This window comes from Peromyscus leucopus, chromosome 18 (assembly GCF_004664715.2).
Source record: "Peromyscus leucopus breed LL Stock chromosome 18, UCI_PerLeu_2.1, whole genome shotgun sequence".
Lineage (NCBI taxonomy): Eukaryota > Metazoa > Chordata > Mammalia > Rodentia > Cricetidae > Peromyscus > Peromyscus leucopus.
Genome location: NC_051078.1, coordinates 14,143,834 through 14,164,610, shown reverse-complemented (window position 1 = coordinate 14,164,610; position 20,777 = coordinate 14,143,834). Strand labels below are relative to the sequence as shown.

General features: G+C 41.3%; 2 protein-coding genes across 4 annotated transcripts in view; both read left to right on the top strand.

Annotated features, from left to right (window-relative positions):
• The window catches only part of Ptprr (protein tyrosine phosphatase receptor type R), a 246,902-nt gene extending 241,126 nt beyond the window's left edge, over positions 1-5,776 (top strand). For all 3 annotated transcript variants that reach the window (XM_028877961.2, XM_028877962.2, XM_037196754.1), the window contains one exon: positions 4,556-5,776. In XM_028877961.2, coding sequence (XP_028733794.1) covers positions 4,556-4,649 — 94 coding nt within the window. In that variant the 3' untranslated portion in view covers positions 4,650-5,776. The remainder of the gene's footprint in view (positions 1-4,555) is intronic.
• A 472-nt stretch (positions 5,777-6,248) lies between these two features.
• Positions 6,249-20,777, top strand: part of Ptprb (protein tyrosine phosphatase receptor type B) — a 113,150-nt gene continuing 98,621 nt past the window's right edge. The window contains exons 1-3 of the mRNA XM_028877960.2: positions 6,249-6,501; positions 7,934-8,329; positions 16,074-16,327. Of these exons, the coding sequence (XP_028733793.1) occupies positions 6,447-6,501; positions 7,934-8,329; positions 16,074-16,327 (705 nt within the window). The 5' untranslated portion in view covers positions 6,249-6,446. The remainder of the gene's footprint in view (positions 6,502-7,933; positions 8,330-16,073; positions 16,328-20,777) is intronic.

Genomic DNA, 20,777 nt, shown 5'->3' with positions numbered 1-20,777 from the left:
GTGTTTTGTTTCATAGTACCAGCTTACAAAAGAAAAATGTTCTTCCCTAGAACAGAATACAACCTGAATGGTAATCCTAGATTTTAAGTTCTTACAAAGGTCAATGGAATATCCTGTATACCAATATGTTCTGCAAAAACATTTATCAAATATTTCCCAAAATGACTATGATAAGTTCTTCAATTTTAACCAGTATCTAATGAATGTAACCTGGGAAACTTTTTGCTTTCTTTTAGCCCATGGTCTATCTATTTTCACATAACATAAATATATTTATGGCCCAGATTATTTATTTGATACATTACCTATTCAACCTAGGACTAGTTACGTGTCTCTTACATGTAGGAGCTGCTATGTGTTTTTCACTGTAGCAAATATGAAAAGTATGACATGCTTGACCTTAAAAACCTACAACTTAACTGGAAACAATATTAAGATGAGATTAAATAATGCATATCATATCAAATTACTCATCATAGAGACGTCATCTTATTTTGGTCCTATCTTTTCTATTTGTTGCTACCACTTTGTTTTAAATAAATGACTTAGATAAGATACAAGAAATGCTTGTTAAATGCCTAGACAGTTCAATACTGGAAGTGGGAAATGGAAGAGTAATATATTGAATGTTGTTAGAAATAATGATTCCATACACAAGAACATTGTGCTCAGAAGAATTAACAAATTAAAATGAACAGGGACAAATGTAAGTTCCTGTGTTTAATTTCAAAATTTCAATAGCTTCAGTACAGGATGGAAAAGAAAAACTGTAATTTTCACATTCGAGACAGTCCTGCTGACTTTTAATTAACCTAGCTGTTCCTAAGAGGCTTGCCGCTCATCAAGCACCCGGCAGACCCAGCGGCCTCACCTCCTGACGTTCCTGCAGATGGAATCTCAATGGTCTACAACATAGAGCTAAGGGAGAAAGGATGCTTGCTGACACGATCCCATCAGGACAAGACACAACACTGTAGGAAGGTCCCATTTCATAAAATAGCTTGTAGAAGGGGGAGACTGTCTGTGAGGGACAGGGAAACCGGGCTACACAGAAATGTTGAGTAACCACAGGATGTTTAGTCTAGAGAAGAAAGATTATGGGACTTTGATGGTTGTTTTCATCATTTAGAGAACTATTGTGTGACTACAAGGGGAATCTTGAGACCCATTGGGGTTATTTCAGTTGGCCAATAGGGTGAGAAAGTTAGAGATCGAGAAATTCATTTTGATGTCTTCGGAAGCCTGCCTCTAAAGGTTTCTCCGCCCATGAGCATTCCAGAAACTGGCTGATAGCCCGGCCCATAGAGAAACAAATTTTTGCCAGTAATTCTGATGACTGATCTTAGAGGACTCCTCTGATGCTACTGCTTTTGTTCTTATTTTCCGAAAGAAATGGGAAATAACAACACTTTTCCTGTGTCTTCTGATCCACGACAATTTTGCCAGAGTGTATTACGTGTTCCCATCTTTCCCTGGCTGTAGCAGCCTTGGCCTAGTTAACACAATCTGTTATACCTGATAGAACTTAATCACAGTGAATCTCTTCCAACCATGACCACACATTACTGAGCTACTTATGGTGAAATGATTACTAAGAACTAAATTGTGACTCCACTGGTCCACTGGTCCACCAATTGGACACGCAAATGCCATGGCTGAACAGAACAGTCAAGAAAGGGGAGAGATTTTACCTCAATATGAGGTAAATGGTCAGAGCAGGTTCACAGACCAGAGCCCAAGAGAGGAAGTGCACACAGAGCCTCCACTTACAGCCTGCAGCTTGACGTAGGAGTATCGATTCTCTGAGAAAATGTCAAAGGAAGGGAGGCACTTCTCAGCACCCTGCAGCTGCCCTAATATTTACTGTGGCTGTGTCTCCCAAGCTTTGCCATCCAGACTGGCATCTCCTGAACACCTGTGTGGGGTGTTTACCCACCACCCCCACAGTTCCCCAGAGTTTTCTTGAGTGCAATCAGCAGGAAATATTAGATAGAAGGATTTATTGCGGAGAATATCGAGGAGATAAACAGATAGAAAATACAGGATAGCCCCGAGTGGGCCTGGAACCTATTCCAACGGGCCCCGACTGTCTCTGGCCCAGGGTATTTATAGAGACGCCAAGGGGTGGAGCAAAAGACCTCCTCCCCCAGCACAGCCAAGTGCAGACCATCTCAGACACCTGCACTCAGGCCCATGGTCCTGATCATCCTCTATGCGGACCTGCTGGGTAAAGCCACGAGGAACCCGAGAACGGGCTCCCACACCTGCTACATTTTTTTTTTTTTTTTTTTGAAATGTTCCCAGACGTCATCCTGCAACTGGGAAAAGAAAGTGATTCCTCTGCTGCCATTTTTGTTGTTGTTGTTGTTACCTTCTGACCAGTCCATGCTTGGTAAACAAAGTATACAGTTCTTCTGGAAAAGACTGGTATATGGCCGCCAACACGTTGCTGTCACTGGAAACTGAAGTTACCTCTTCTCTTCTTGCCGAATACATAGTTTTGACACTGTGTCAAGCCTGCCTGAGGAATGACTGTTTAGCTCAGAGGGTGTCGTCTCACTGCCTCAGTAGTTGGACAGGCATCTGTCGATACAAGGCTAGTTTCAGGTGTCATTAACCAGAGGTCATGTGACAGAACAGCACATCATGCTTTTAAGTTGATATTGCCTGTGTGGTCTGAAAATTATTCTGAATAGTACCAACCACCACTAGGGGGAAAAAAAAACTAGATAAAACCAGGGAGGGGGGTGGGAACTAAAATAGGATTTGTTGTGTGACTGAGGAGTTACAGAGAGATGACAAAAATTCAGATAATTACCATAGTGATAATTCTTATTCAGTGAAATGAAGAATAGGTAACTTTTGTATTAATGCCTGACAATTTCATCAAGCTAAAGAACAATCAGCCCAGGAGAAAAACGTGATAAAAGTGTTGTGTATAGAAACGCAGGATGAGAAGTAGTGATTTTTCTCACAAAAAAAGCAGCTGCCTTCTATCCATCTCTGACACTGGGGATGCTGAACAGCTGGTGATGACATTCGCCCCAGCAAAGAGGAAAAGCGAGAGCTGATTCCCAGTTTCCAGCCAGCGGAGGGATCCACCCACTATTGTGTTTAGATGCCTAGCACACCCGAGGGCTGCTTGGTGCCCTACCAGCCTTAAACAAACCACTTGACCGTAGATCTTTCACTTGTAGGAAGAGCCATAGATCACATCACAGCTCAACTGTGCTTTGCTAGCCTGCTTCCATCACTTTTAGCCCCAATGCATCATGCATTCATTCTAACAGAAGATGGATGATAAGGCTCCAGTGAAATAATCCCTCCACCCCAGGGGCTCTGAGTTTACCTGGAGCTCATTATGACTTTGTAACCTAGTCACTGTCTTGCTTTAACAGAGGAGGGAGCTGGGACCAAATGTTCTTAAGGAAGTTGTGGAAATCACACAGGTAAAAATTAGCACTGGCGGGGTTTGGGCTAAGTGGCCTGACTCATTCCGGAATCCGAGTCCTCAGCTGTAAGGTTCTGTCCCTGCTCGGGTAACAGTATGCAGGCAAAAATACTTCCAGGAGGCGGGAGGATCAAGGTCCAAGGTTATTCTCTACCACAGAGTGAGTTCAATACCGGCCTCAGCTATAGGAGACCCTGTCTCCAAACACTAAAATAGGCAGGTGCCTTGAGTGCATGGCATTATATTGAGCTATATGCATACACACACACACACACACACACATAAATGCATACATACACATATATATGTGTGCATATATATATATATATATATATATATATATATATATATATAGAGAGAGAGAGAGAGAGAGAGAGAGAGAGAGAGAGGTGTTGCTTAATGATGGAGAGATGTTCTGGAAATTGTACCATTAGACAACTTCATTGTTATATGTACATTATATATGTACAAACGCGGATAGCACAGCCTAACACACCTAGATGATACGATATGTGTATGGCATTTCCTGCATCTCTCAAAGCCATCGGAGGACAATGACTGCTCGAGAGAAGACAACACGGTCAGGAGGTACAGGAACTGTGATACGTCTGCAGTGGCTGCTGGCCTAACATGGCACTCGGTACAGTTTTCCAGTCGACTTTTAAAACTGAGGCAGGAGCACAAGCTCAGTAACACTAAGAAATGTAGCAAACGCCAACGCTAGCAGCGAAGTCGTTTGTCGTCATTAACATTATCAGGGAATGTGCATAATTCCAACTCTCAGCGGGTGGGCTTGTTCACGCCAGTGTCGCCGTTATCACTAACCTGTGAGTAATGCATCATGTTATGACATTGTTGCACAGCATGTGACTGCATTGACATGTTAAACTTCACCCGGCCAGGAGGTTTAGACACAGGTAAGAAGGATAGCAAAAATATATATTTATTTATATTATATATATATTTATATATTGTAATATATATATATATATAATCAGCTATTCTGTATGTTTGTCGTAACACTCTAGTTCTCACAACATGTGTAGGTGACAGGACTATAATGTGTCAGCAAAACTGAGTTCTTTTATGATCTCTTCCATGCAGGGGTGGCATGGTCCAAACCAGTGAGCAGTATGAATTTGTACACCACGCTCTGTGCCTGTACGAGAGCCGACTTTCACCAGAAACCGTCCAGTGACTCCGTGAAGATTTTTACCAGAGCGTCCATCTCTCACAGGTGATTCATGAAATCGCCTACTAAAGGCTCCTGGGATGGAGCCTTCCTACAGTGGATGAGGAGGCGCCAAAGCCAACCTGAGGCATGGACTGCGGAAGACCTGGCGACGAGCAAGGTTGTCAATCCTTTGTGTATAGGAATGCATTTGTAGGCATCCCCCAAACTATTTCGAAGGTCCCATGCTGATGGAGGTATGATCACTTCTCACACAGCCCGAGGTGGATTTTGTTTCGTCTGTGTTGATTATCTGCCACACAGAATCTATGTGTGTGATACTCAGTGACTGTCCTTGTGACGGCAGGAGGAGCTGCTGAAGACATCGCGATCGTGTGCTTAGATGTTCATAAAGTCTGTCTTGTGAATGGACTGTCAGCCATCCAACTGTTCCGGTTTAAGTGCTATTACCTATATCTCAGTTACCAGAATCTTGCTCCTAAAGTTGCAAGTGATCCATCACAGATTTTTAACAACTACATTTTTGATTTTGAAAAAAAAAAAAAATCAAATGCTGTAACTATTTTATATGGAAATGTGTCTTGATAATATCTATTAAATGTGTATTTATAGTACCTCCTATGGATCAATTACAGAGCACAATGGCTTTCATTGGATACATACATATATATGTATATCTATACATACATACATATATATTCTATTATTAGGCATAGAGTTGGCACCTGTTCCTCAACTCTAACCACTATATTTCTACATTGTGACTTGTTTTGCTTTAAAAAGGGGATAAACAAATTTATAGTAACTATAAAGAATCAATAATTTTAAATACTCATCTCTCTTCTACTGAGAAGGGGTTTTTTTGAATATGCTGTCTGCCTGGAATCTCTCTCCCAATAAGAGGCAGGTGCCTTTTGGGGATGCTCCAACCTGTCTCATTCCCAGACATTCTTCTATAAGAATGCTGTCATGCACGTCCTTACATTTCTAACAGGTTTCATTTCTCAAGAGACAAATGAAGGTAAAAATAACTACACCCAGCAAACATGAGATGTTCTGCTCATATATGAATTTTCAATGCAGCAAAGTTGACTTTGTTTCATACCTACCAATAAATGGCTCTTATCACTAAATATTGAGTGGAGTATATTCTTTTCTTACCCCCACTTGGAAAAAGGCCATCGTGTGGGCAAACTGAAGTAGGTAATATGATGGATTTAATTTTAGTCTTTTCCTACTCCTGGGTAGAGATGCCTCTCTCCAAAGGCAATCTTATAATCACTTGAGAGATAATGATCCAGAAGTGCCATCATTATGTGGTTTTCCTCATAGACGCCAGCATCTCATTATACAAACAGTACATGTTTATGTCTTTATATCACTTGTCATAGACCCCCATAAATTACATGGCTTACGTATATTGGACAGAACTGTATCACCTGAAAGTAAGGCATGGCGTAGGGAGACTCAATTATCTAACATTACAATTCTCTTTCTCCATCTTGAGGTTAAGGTGTAATCATGTACCAAAGGGATGGGAGGGGAAGACATTCTGGGGGTTTCTTCTGGCTCCTGGGGACTGGATCTAACGTTTAAAAAGAGATGATCATTATACCTTCTTTCTAAGGAAACAGAAACAAGGACAGTGGTGTAAAGCTTCCCCCAAACAATTCAATTGGAGGAAGTGTGTCACTGACTTTTCCCCTCTCCGTGAAGCACATTTCCTTCCTACTCTTCGCTTCTCTTATCTGGGAGGATTTTTTTTTCCCCCAAAGCGAAGCGTGAACCGTTGTTAAGTGGAAAATGGAGGCTGAATTTTACGTGGCGATTCTAAGCTGCCTGATCCTCGGGAGCTTGGGTGAGTGGGTCTGCCTCAGTGTCCTGGGGCATCATCTCTCTCAAAGTTAGCCGAGGAGGCTGGTAGCCTTTGGAGAAGTATCTGAAAGAAGTCAGAATTGGAGCCAGGTCTCCAGGGCAGTGTAGCCAAAGACAATGAGGAGGGGGAGTTGGAGAAGACAGCTCTGGCCACTGCTGAGATTTCTCTCCAGAAGAAAATAAGTGTTTACCAAGTGCCTGGGACAGCTCAGCTCCTGAAAGGATGGGCCTCAGGGAGAGGAACCCTGAGCAAACTTCTTTCGTTATTTATATGTGACCATCTATAGCATTCCATATGTTGTTGTTATTTTTCCAAGCAGGTTACACTTCTATTTTCTTTTCTGTTAAAGAAAAAAAAATATGCATAAGGAATAGGATTAAAGAGAGTAAGGAAATGTATCTTATTTGGAAGTTGTCATTCAGAAGGATTGAATATTTCCATGGAAAAGCTAAGTAGTTTAGGTTAAAACCTCATTGAAAACGATTTCTGAATATTTTGCTTCTTTACTGTGAATGTCTCAAACTGGGCATTTAGTCTTCAGGAGACGCTGATATTTCTTAAATAGGTCAGTGTTTGGTGGGAAACCATAGGCATCATTCCAATGCTTTTCTACAGTACTGCAGGAATACAGATCCAGTAATCAATACTTTTGTTGTTGTGTACCAGCCACAAGTTGTGCTTGGAGAGGTGGGAACTTCCATTGTATCTTTATCTTTTAGATCTTTATCTTTTAGTAAATGTGCCCCATCTTAAAAGTGTTTATTCAGACTATGCAGCTCGTAAACAAATATTTACCTACTCTGGGAGCTTAAGGACTGAGAAGGAGACATCTCTCTCATTTATACAATGGAACGGGGCTATGCTATGAAAAAGACCAAATGCTTAAAGGGCCCAAAGCTCTGTATTTAATTGACTTTGATAACACACACACACATCAGTCTCTGTGTTTATCTTTCTTCATCCAATGAAAAGCTGTATTCTTTGGATGACTTTTCCAAGATCCCTTTCATTTCTCTAGTGGGGATATGTTCTCACTAAATCATACAAAAGTTCAACAGGGGAGTGCTGTGTATAATGTTTTGATATTCTTTTGTTGTTTCTGGGGGTTTTGTTGTTGTTGTTTTGGTGGGTTGATTAGTTGGTTTGGGAGGGTATTTTTGGTTGCTTAGTTGGGTTTGGGGGATTTTTTTTTGGTTGGTTGGGCTTGTGTGTGGTGATGGTAGGGGCGTGTATGATGTTTGTTTGCCTTAAGATTTTAAATCACATGAGCTAAAATCTGAGATTATGCACTTGCAATGCTAGAAAGTTCAAAATATAAGCAAACCTGGTATTTTTAATTCAGCTGGTATGTGGGCAGGTGGTTTTACTATTTAATGGCCCTTCCATGGTACTTCATAAGTCTTTCATCTTCCAGAGGGGTTCCAGATAGTCCATGTCCGTAAACAGCTGTGTCTTTCCATAAATCAGAAAGTGATCATGAGCTCATGCAATGGCACCAGCCAGAACCAGCAGTGGCTGTCGACTGAGAACGGGAAGTTCCTTCACATTAGATCTGGATCGTGCCTGGGCATCTCCAACTCCTCAAGGGGTCCTTTCCGACCAGCAGTCTCCACCCCCTGTGCCCAGGCACCCCGATGGACCTGTCATGATCCTGAAGGTTTCCTTGAGGTGGAAAATACCTCTCTCTTCCTCAAGAAACAGAACCGTAAGGTAGTGGTCAGGAAGATCAGTAAATACCTCGATAGCTGGATGAAATTAGACACCAACAAGGAGGGGGAGCTATTCAATGAAAGCCTCTGTGCAAAGCAAGGTGAGTGACTCCTTTCAGAATCAGTTCTGGAAGTCATTTTGCTAACTGTCTCATCCTCACAAAGCCCATGTGCTCCCATCTATCTCCTTGGGAAGATACACACATTTACTAACAGAAGTATAGCACGTGGTACCCAGCAATGGAAAACTTCATTATCCTCATTAAACTCAGCAACTTCTCTGCCTATGATGTCTTCTTTCCCTTCTTTTCTTGTGCTTATTCAGACTTTAAAATGTGTATGTGTGCATGTATGTATGTGTGCAGTCTCATATGAGTGCCACTTCTTGCATGTAGAAAGGTCAGAGGACAACTTTGGGCCTTAGTCCTTGACATCCACCTTATTTGAGACAATGTCTCTTGTCCACCCCTGCATATACCACACTAGGTAGCCTACAAGTCTTTGAATTCTCCCATCTCCATCTCTCATCTCACTGTAGGAGAGACTTGTGCTATTCAACCTGTGCCCTTCAAAAGCTCCTGGGGATCTGAACTGAGTTTTCATACCCAATTATGAGTCATCTTACTGGGTCTAAAAAATGTTTCTCCAGTCTCCCTTTTGTGCCACACACTATGATCAAGGACTACTAGGTGTTGGAATATACATCCTGACATATACAAACTGTAATGACTAAAGTCAATGGTCAGGAAATTGATTCTACTGGCCTAGAAACTTCTATGCTTTAGTGAGGAGGAGTATTAGAACACAGGAATGGATGTCAAAAGGCAGGGTTGATACTAGGTCATGCTTTGAAATTCTCTCATATTGATGTTCACATCATTGGAAGGCAACCTACTTTTTTGATATAATAAAAGCCAATGAGCAGTCATAAATTTTTCTAATTTGTTGATAGTGTCCCCAGATGATAGATATACACAAATATTTGTACATGCATACACAAATTCATGGTTCAGTACATAATGAGTCCTAAGTAGGAATATTTGTGGAACATCATCTATGCAGTTTCACCATCTCTTGAAGTTAACTGTTTTCCTAGTGAATCTGCTCCTCCATCAGAGGCTGGCTCAGGAAGTCATGAAAGATAAAACTCGAAGAATCACAACACACTGAGCATGACAGAGAGAGCCTCAAAGACCACTGGGAGAATCACTTAGAAATAGATCTCCACAGCAAATAGACTGAAGTTCATCAGGATGTAATGAATTGTCCTAAATTCAAGTTAACTTCTTGTCTAGAGTGTATCCCTTATAAGAGTGCTGTCCAGTGCTTCACAGTACTCCCCAGTTCATCCCATGTTGACCCAGTGCCTCCCAGTGTTGATCCTGTTCTGCCCAGTGCTTCCCAGTCCCTCCCTGTGCTGACCCAGTGATTCCCAGTCCTTCCCTGTACTGACCCAGTGATTCCCAGTCCTTGCCTGTACTCCCCAATGCTTCCCAGTGCTGATCCATTGGCTTTCTTCTAGCTGGTTGTATGACCATGTCATGGGGGAAAGGCAGAGCTCACTAAAACACACAGATCCCCAAGATTCCTTCCCACCTTTCTTCCTGCACAACTACCTCAAGATCCCAGAGGCAGGCACTATGGACGTGGGTTCATAGTCCTTCTTGGGGGTCAGCATCCACTGTACCTTAAATCTTTACTTCGTTTACCCATCTCTGAGGCTGATGTGAGCTTTTCTACCATGCTAATCTTTAAGCGTTCTTCTGCCACTCGCACACATGCTAAGCAAGTACTTCATTAGATACTGGTTGAGGGCTCTACTGCACTAGACACGGAGGTTTACAGTTGCAATTCTTCTATCAATTCTGACTGTGCAAAGCGAGTAAAAATTCAGTAGACTATTAGAAAATTCAACTTTACCAGAGAAATATGCAGCACGTAGAGACAATCTATGACAGTTTCTTCCCTTGTGGCTGACTTGTTCAGGTCTGTCCTGAATGACAGAACCATGGTAAATATAACAGTCATACTATTCATTCATTCACTCACTCACTCATTTATTTTCAAGGCAGGGTTTCTCTATGTATCTCTGACTGGTCCTGGAACTCACTCTGTAGACCATGCTCGCCTCCAGCTCACAAAGATCTGCCTGATTCTGCCTCCCAAGTGCTGGGATTAAAGGCGTGCACCACTACCACCCGATAACAGTTTTACTCTTACCCACAGAAAGGGAGACCTGTTTCTAACTTCAAACTATGCAAAGCAAGTGTTTGGCTTCATGATGCCTGCAAGGCCTTGGTTTTGTTTTAGTTAGTTAGTTTGTTTGTTTATTTGTTTTTGTTTGTTTGTTTTGTTTTTGTGGGGTTTTTTTTTTGAGACTAGGTCTTACTGTATAGCCCATGCTGGCCTAGAACTCACAAACTGTGGATCCTTCTACAGAGGATTCTGTCTCCCAAGTGTAGAGATTACAAGTATGTACTCACACCCAGCTTGAACCAGCTTGAACCAGCTTGAAAATAATTCTCTTTCAAATCACTATTTTAAAGCATTTTTTAAATGGGGCTCTACAGTTATTATTCTGAGTCATCAAGATGGCAACAAAAGCATGATTTCTCCAACACCAACCTATCTGGCTAAGAATAGAAAAACAGAGACTCATAGCACAACCCATAGTATTGCTGAAGACTTGTTAATATCTGGCTACTGAAAAGTGTTGCTTGGAGTCCATTAATATTTCTTTTTCCATTCCATATTAATTGCTCTGCTCTGCTCTGTTCTGCTTTGGTATTTTATTATGCTGTGTGTTGGTATGAATTTTCATTTGTTAATTTTGTTTTATTTCCCCTTGGGTATTTATAAAGTAATTTAAGCATGCTTTTTTAAGTGTGCTCTTTATTTCCCTGACTACATTTTCTGAAATGTTAATCATCTTGATCATTTCTTACTAATCTACTGTAATTCCCATCTTTTTCTCCCTTCACCCTTATGGAGACCATTAGTGTTTGGAGTGTGTATACATGGGCATCACCTTTTCCTCACCTTCAGTTTCACTGTTAGCTCTTCCACATAATTTACTCACTTTTAATAGATGTATTATATTTCATTATATTTAACCTCTCTCTTAGATTAGAAATACTAATACAGTTAAAATTTCTTATCACAAAAATGACGTTAAGAGAAACCAATTTGTTTATTGTCCTTATTGTTATACAAAACCTTATATGTTGGTTAATGATCATTTCTGTATCTGATTATTAGTTTGTTGCCCTTTGGGAAGATATTCAAAAGGTGGTTTTGACCTGGTGAAGTCAACACATATCATTTCACAGGTGACCTTGACCTAACTAAAAGCTAGTAACAACTTCAATGCAAAAGTGTTTTAGGTTGAATACAGGATGCCCCACTGGTCTTGAATTATGTCGTAGGAAGAATTTCACTATAATGTGAAAACAATGTAGTAGCAATGGCACAATAAAAATGCTAAAAATAGCCTTAACATATTGTTCCATTGTGTAAGAACTTTTCCTTGCCACCATCAAAACACCTTCCTCTTTCATGAATTGTGAAATGCTTGCACTCTTCCCAAAAAAAATTAGAAGAAATAGACACCAAAATACCTGATGATCTACTATTTTTAGAATAATTCCATGTCTATTCCAATAGAGTTCAGCAATAGAAAAATAAACTTAACTTTGAGAGTCTTGTATATCAATAAAAGGATTTTCTTCCTTCCCATCTATTTTATAAACCTCCAAGACCCACGTAAGAAATGATCACAATTGTTGGTTTGATATTGGTTGATGCCTTTAATCCCAGCACTTAGAAAGTGGAGGAAAGGGATGGAAGTCCATGGCCAGCCTCAGCTACATGAGACCCTGCAGAGAATGGAGAGGGGGATGAGGAGGGAAGGGAATGGACCAAGGGAGGAAGAGGGGGAGATATCAGGGTTGCATTTTGGTTCATGGTGCGAATATCGCTAAAGCTAGACGAGAGTCACCCAGGGAACCTTAGAAATGCCGAATGTGGGACCCACACCGAATCCACCGGATTGCAGTTTCTATTATAATAAGCAAACCTTAGAGGTGGCTCTAGTACCAATTATCTTTGCAACACTGCTTTAAAATTCACAAAACGTAGAAATTGGATGTTCAGGGTAAAATTTCTCCAGCTTTTAAGTAGCAAAACTTAAAAAATACAAACATGAAAATAAAGAGATATTGGATTTAAATATTTCTTTGGCTGAAAAGGAGAGAGGTGGCCTCAAATCGAAAATGGGTATGTTTGGTCCGAGTTATTTTAAAAATATATGAGGATGACTAAAGGCAATTGCAGCAGAAGATTGAGATTTTTGTCCATGTAAAAGCCAAAAGCATAGTTGGCTTTTTTTCCCCTTCTCTTTTGGGGGCCTGCCACCCAATTCCCAAATAAATACATGGAAACTTATTCTTACTTATGAATGCCCGGCCTTAGCTTGTCTTGTTTCTAGCCAGCTTTTCTAACTTAAATTATCCTGTTTGTATTTAACTATGTTTTACCTCTGGACTTTTTAACCCTTCTTTATTCTATATATTTTTCTTTCCTTCTTACTCCATGGCTGGCTGTGTGGCTGGGTGGCTGGCCCCTGGCTTCCTCCTCTCCTTCTCCTTTTCTTACTCCTCTTTCTTCTCATTCTTCTTTTTTCAAGCCTACATTTCTCCTCCTGTTTATTCTCTCTGCCTGGCAACCCTGCCTATCCCTCTCTCCCACCTTGCTATTGGCCGTTCAGCTCTTTATTAGACCAATCAGGTGTTTTAGGCAGGCAAAGTAACACAGCTTTACAGAGTTAAACAAATGCAACATAAAAGAATGCAACACATCTTTGCATCATTAAACAAATATTTCACAGCATAAATGAATGAAACACCTCTTAAATTCATATTCCACAAATGCTGTATGCAGCTGTAACATCTGCAATGCTATTTGAAGAACAAATCTCCAGAAGGTTTGATCATTTGTCTGGAGAGTCTAGTTTCATCCACTGATTGTGCATATTGACTAATTTTTTTTAAGTTCTTGCAATAAAAACTCGCCAGCCATTTTTTAGTGAAGGAAGCACAGCCTGACTTACAAAGAATATAAGGGCATGCTAGGTATTCTTAAGCTTGATTTAGGCCCTAACCCCATCATTACTTTTTTAAAGGAGCCTGAGAACTAAAATTGTATTAGGTGGTCCTTAACTTAGAGAGTCAGAATTGGCCAAAGCTGGAAGCAACAGAGATGCTGATCTCCATCTGCTCTGCATCCCTGCACTGGCAGATGCCTTTTGAAGGAGACACCTAAACTCTAGACTCTGAACTCCAGACTGAGAAATTAAGACTGCTTCATAAGACAGTTGTGAAGAAGTCTCAGGTAGAACCATGGTTGAGTTTGGCATGAGAAAGCACCTTGAGCTAAATCTCCCCTCTGTGTGCAAAGTGTATAACCCTGGCACACAGGTGGCAACATCGCTAATGATATGAAAGGGAAAAAATGAAATATACAGAAAGAAGCATCCAGAAAGCTAGGGAAGTGTAGATTCAGTAGACATGCAACAAGGAAAGTTGCAGACAGTACATATGAATGCCCACTTACATTTGAATTTCAGATAAATTTTAAGTATAATAAAATAAATACTAAGTAAATGGTATGTAATATAGTTCTTGAATTGTTTACCAATACTATATACATATACTCAATTATACTAAAATATTATTACCTGAACTTCAAATTTAACTGGTGTCCAATACTTGTGTTTTGCCAAATCTGTCCAAACCTATCCACACACAAAAACCTCTGCACTGTCCTTGCATCTCAAGGAAAGAATGCTTAATCACCCTGGTCTCTTCATTAACTCTTGAAAGGATGTCTGTCTATAACTTGTTAAGTCATAAATGGACCTTTTCTGTCCTGAACCTTTTCTGTCCCTTAACCACTCTTATTTACATACATTGAAAAAATGAAATGTGCTAGCCAGGTAAAATTAGAATGGGAAGGAATGAGACTCAAAAGAGGGGTAAGTAAAGTTGACTAGAAAGTATAACTAATTCCTCCTTTAAGAGGGGCCGCTTGGCACATAGTAGCTGCCTAATAAACAGTTGCTTTATGAAATGAACAAATAAAGAAGCTATGAGAAGTAAAACAGTTGCTCTGAGTCTTAAAGCCCACACTCTTCAAAGTTAGTCCCCTGATTCTGACAGGATTTGGTCGGGTTGATACACCTGACAAGGCAGCACCCCAAAGCCGGTGAAACATCCAGACACACTTATCAGCCAATTATTCACAGAATTTTCCCAACCCTTTCTTTTGCGCGGCTTTGCCCTAAAGTATTGCTCACAGTGACTCCAAAGCCCCCAGCAGCAGCAGCACCTGGGGGAGCATGTTAGAAATGTCAGAAGAGCATAGTTTCTGATTATGGCAAGGCGAACCAATGTTAGTTTGTTTTTCAATATAGAAATTTCATCCCATCCTGCTCATACATCCTAAACCACTAGCTGTTCTTCCAAAAGATATCTAACTTAGAAAATGCAACAGTCTTGCTGGGCAGTGGATGCCTTTGATCCCAGCATTCAGGAGTCAGAGGCAGGTTTGAGGCCAGCTTGGTCTACAGAGCTATTTCCGGGATAGCCTGGGCTTCACAGAGAAACACTGTCTCAAAAAAAGAAAAGAAAAAAAGGAGGGAAAAAGAAAGAATAGAAAACACAATAGTCTCATGATTGAAGACTCACAGAATTAAAAACACACCTCATCAATAGACGGTATGTTATGGTTAGACAGGAGCAAGACATTCTGATGTGCTGTTTGAAAGTCAGCGATAAGTAGGAATGTATACTGCATATCTCAAAAAAGCTAGAAGGAGATTCTAAATATTTACACCATAAAATTTGAAAAGATATTTGAGGAAAGAGATGTGTATAATCTGTTTTAAACACTATACAATATGTGCAGGAATTTAAACATCACTAATCATTAAAGTATAACTTTTGTGTTTTTATATATTAGTTAAAATAAATTAAGGACACAAATGTTCCTATCATAAATGTTTGTACTATGGTTAAAGAAATAAACAGCATTAACTGCCCCCCCCATCCACCCAGGGAGCCTCCACTCTTCATGATGCAGTTAGGCAAATCACTAACCGTGAGTCTGAAAGCACTGTTTTGGGAAGCTGATAAAAGCTATGACTGCCCCTACCAGAAATGTAATAATATGAATTTCATATGATCAGAAGTCTGGGTAGATATTGGGAGATCCATGGACCACTCCTGAGACCGATTCAGTCATCTAGATATTCACAGAATCAATTGAACTCTGTCTTCTATGTGGAACTAGCCTATCCACACCGTTTTCATAACTCTGCCTCCACTATGTGAAATCGACAGATGGAGCAAGGATGGGTGTATTGGACAGGGCAAATGGACATTTTCCCATGCTGAGGGGATCTTGGATTTTTTTATACAACTAAATTTATCCACATACTCCTTATTGAAGGGACCTTCTTTTTACTATGTAAAAATTGTTTTTATATGGGACTGGGGATATGTTAGTTAGTAAAATCCTTGCCTAGTCTAGCCTGCACCAAGCCCTAGGTTCCACCTCTGGCACTCTATACACCGGGCATGGTGATCCACACATGTAATATCAATACTTAGGAAGGAGAGGCAAGAGGATCAGAAGTTCATGGTCATTTGGCTACATAGCAAGCTCAAGATCACTCTGAACCATATGATAGCCTATCTCAAAGCAAAATCATTTTGTGTGAAGAACTCGGCGTAAAATTCATAAAATGTGAGGATGATTTTTTTTGCCACTGTCCTTTCTTCCCCTCAGCTGGCCTGGGGACAGAAGTTGCAGTGCGGATTGCTAGAAACTCAGCTGCCCCACAGATCTCCACCGCTTTTAACACAGTTCCGTACAGCACTGAACACACAAGGAATACCACGGAGGTGTTCCTCAGGAACACTGTAGAGATCTACAGTCAGAGCAGCAGTAAGAGAGATCTCCCCAGTCTGCACACAACTGGAACTACGGATGCATCCTGGAGTCCATCGACGACTGCGTTTTTCTCCAGCACCACTACAGAGGTAAATAGAGAGGGGTGGTAGGGTTGAGCGCTGTCCCAGAAAGCCCTTCCCTTGAAAAGACTCGCTCTGTTCCAAGGACCACTGTGCACTGAGAAATCAGTCACTTTGTGTCTAAACGGCAAATTGTGTACATAAGCAGATTTGGCTTATAATGAGGAAACCTTTGAAATCTTTGCATCTTGATGAGATGGAGATAATTGGGGTTGGCCGTGCTGTACCGGTACTCTTGTAGATTGGCATTTTGTGAACCAAAGTCAGGGTTCATGGTCTCGAACATAGCCTGAAACAAAGTAAATAGGCGTTACAAGTGGTACTTTGCAGTTCCAAACCATTTATGCTCGAAGGGACAAGAATCACAAAGCAGTGGCAGATCCAGAATCGCCGTAACTGATTGGGACGATAAGATAAACAGGAGTCATGGCACCTCACGTCACCATACCTTGTGTGTCACCTACTTATGATCTCGGTAGTCCACACGGTGACAGATGGGTCAAGTGAACGAACAGTGGTACTGGCAGCTCATGGGTGTTACCCCAATGTTCTCTCTGTTTTGAGCGTTCACGTCTTTGGCTTTGCTTTCCTCTCGGAGGTTTGAACCATCATGGAGGTAATGATGGTGTAATTAGAACAGATGAGAGAGTTCAAGTTTGGAAAACACAGGGATGTCTTGATGGGAGAGCACTTAGGGCCCGTGCCTGGGTGAAGCTCTGAGTTAATCCAAAGCACAAGCCAGCAAAAGAAAGGTCCACACTTCACTTGAGAGTGTAACTCTTCCCTAACAGGCTACCCAAATAATTCAAAGAATGAAAAATCCCAATAGCATCCAAATGACATCCACCCAATTGGATCTCTCATTGCTTTTGCATTGTATTGAATCTAATATTGCATATGGTCTCCAGCTACTGAGCACATATATCATCATTGATCACAAAACAAATACAGTGAGGACGTTGAATGACTCCTGGGACTTTATTTTTGGTTCCAGTTTTCCATTGCCATAAATCTTGCCTCTGACCTAGTTCTTTCCCTGTCTGTAAACAGGAGTTAGGAAGGCCCAGTTGCTTTTTGGAAAACTCTTTACATCATTTTCAAGCATAGCCCTCAGTCTCTATCCATTACTATAAATATCCATCCCAAGAACACAAACTCTAAATCTGCCTTTGAAGGTCAGCTGTGCCTCTCACATCCCCCCACCCAGCTGGGGCATAACAGAAAGAGGAAGAGGGGTGCCGTTAAAGTAAAAGCTACCTTGACTTCTACCTACCTCTCAGCTCATTGTGGTCTCACAGCTGTTAGCTTTGGAAACTGGGAAAAGAGGACATGAGATAGGAAAGCCATGACTTCAGGAGCCCCCAGTACCCCCCCTCCATGATCAGGGCACTCCCTAATTCTTCGGCTCCTCAGCCATTCCATCCACTAATGTGAATGAGGTATTTGCCACTTACTTTTGAGAATGAATACTCACATCTTTATTTTGGCTGCATATGCCTCAACAAAAACCTCACATCCTACCATTAATTTAGCAGAGCATTCATTCACATTTGAACTTGATTATCTATAACAGTACAGAAAAAAAATGAGTATATCAAACAAGACACATTGAATGAGGACTACCACAGAAACTTATCTACCTGAATAATAGAAGATGGCCTTTTAGCATGAAAAGGATAGTCCATTATTCTGCTCGGGTCTGACATTATGAAGCATAGAAATAGGTTCAAGAGTTGGCCAGGCTCTGCAAAAGTGTATTCAGAACCATCAGCAACAGAGTTGGGTAGATGTACCACTGGTTGGGTAGATGTAACCCTGTGTGACAGAGCTCTTAGGCTCACCACCCTGCCAGCAGTATTTGTAGCCTTAGATCACAGCAGACACAATGGTGAGGGTTTTGTTGTTGTTGTTGTTGTTGTTTGTTTGTTTGTTTTGTTTTGTTGGCTTGAGGGGGATATTTTATTCGGTTATTTGGTTGTTTGGTTGGTTGTTTGGTTGGTTGGTTAATTGGTGGTTGGTGGTTGGTTTGGGATCTCATTTCTAGAATGAAACCAACGGCAGTGTTTGTATGAGCTCCCAGATGAGGCACCCAACATGACCAGTATCTCACCTCTGGCTTTCTTGAAGTTCAGGCAAAGTATTGACTGTGCCCTGGGAAGTGAGAGTGGAAACTCCCTGCTCTCTCCAAAGGCAGTTTCTCCAAGTGCAGCTTTCAGAGTTCTGAGCTCTAGCTGTCCTTCTGAGTTCATTATAAAACACTGGAATTTGAGACTTTGAAAAGTAACACAAGTCGCTTACAACTTGGAGAGTAATTTTGACAAAAAGCGTCAGAAGCATATAAGAGTAAAATAGTTCAGCTCAATTGCTGGAAATTGAAATCTTTCTTAGCTGTTTTCTTTATTACACAGCATCTGGTTTGTGGGGGTATTGGACTGAGGATTGTAACTGAGCTGTATCGGGGGTGTTGTTTTTGAGTGAAATCAAGGTCTTGTGACTAAAGCACCTGAACAAAATAGTTCAAGATTTGGGGGAAAGAAAGGAAAGGTTTGGAGTGGGATAGAGCGGAACAAGACAGAACGGAGGTGAGGGTAATGATGCAGAATGAAATGGGAGAGAGTGGACAGGGTGGACTGTTCTGGAGTGGACTGCAGTGGAGTTGGTTGGGGAGGTGGTTCCTCTATTGGTTCATCCTAGGCTCACAGCTGCAGCTGCATTCAGCATGGGAAGCCAGCAGGACTATAAGACCAGCACTCGGCTCATTTGCATGACTAGCATTCAGCATTGGCTATAAGCCTGCCATCTAGGCTCACCTCATGACCTCGCATCCTCTAGTAAACAATACCAGCTTCCCTTTCATGATGGGAAGTCAGTCCGGCTTCATACAAGGCCAAAGGTAAAGGCTCAAGGATTCTAGAAGTATAGGCTCTGGAGTCACACAACACTACTTCTTCCACATTTATAAGTTAAAACAAATTATAAAGCAGCCCAGATTCAAGGAATAGGGCAATAGACTCTGCTTCTTCATGAGAACATCAGCAAAATCATATTGCAAATATATATATTACACACACATTTATATATGTATAGTAAGGGATGAATCCATAACCATTAAACAAGACAACATATCTTATCAACATCACCATTGTGGTCATCACCATCTCTATTTTGCAGACAACTAGCTGAAATATACAGAGGTTAAAACCCAAAGACTTGCTCAAGGGAAAAAAAAAATAGCAAGAGCATACACACACACAAACACACACACACACACACACACACACACACACACACACACACACACACACAGAGTCACCGTATGCTCTAATATATAGTACCTATTCATCAAGGCAAATGCCAAGGAAGACATGTTTGAAATGCGGCTATCACTCTACATTAAGCACACAAAATAACCCTAAACTCACTCTTTAAGAATGCAGAGTCTTTCTTTTCTTTACCTTTCCTCTTTTCCTTACATCCTCCCCTGCCACTGTGATGAATTTGACTGTGGAAGGTTGTATAAGTGGACTAGGACTTGGTCTCAAAGCTCTGTGGATACTTCCTTCTCGGTCCCCCAACCTCCAACTCAAGACCTTAAGGGAATTAACAGATTGTGATGCAGAAATAAAGAACTAGGGCTTCGTTGTCAGGGAAACCTAGTCTGGGTCCGGGTGGTTTCTACTCAAGCCGTACTTCCTTCCTTGGAATGGAGATCACGATGGGCATTCGCCTACCTCACAAGGTTGAAAATAAAGATCTGATTAAAGGGATCACCTTGGTACCCTAACCATATGTAAGTGAGTATTTAGTAACGTTGGCTTCTTTTAGCCTTTGTTTTATCATTCATACCCTGGCTGACTCCAGGCTTCTGAGGAACCCAGATGAGCTGGCCCATTCTGTGAAAAATGCTCCAGAAGGGAAAAAGTGCTGACTGTGCATAAAAACAAGGTTCTGATACCACTATCTACAAATCTTGCCTAGAGGCTCACGGCCTGCTTCCTCTCCCACCCCACCCTCGTGCTGGCCTGGGGAGGAGGAGCAGCAGCGTTTCCTCAGTTTGTGAATAGCCATTGTGGTTCTGGGCCGAGCTTTCACAGTTCTGCATTTCCTTCCATTTGGCCTTCAAAGAGATCACAGCCAGTGTGCGTCTCCAAAGAAGTGAGGAGGATGGTGCAGAAAGTGCCCTACAACCCCAGGCCACCTCCCTGACTGAGTCAGAGTTGCAGGGAGATAGATAGGCTACTGTCACCAGCTACTGTCACCAACGTTATGTAGACAGACTAAAGACAATAGCCCCACTACCTAGAGCAGTGGTGCTCAACCTTACTCATGTTGTGACCCTATAATAAAGTCCCTCATGACGTGGTGACCCCAACCATCAACTTATTTTTGTTACTACTTCATAACTATAATTTTGCTACTGTTATGAATTGTAATATAAATATCTGTGTTTCCCGATGGT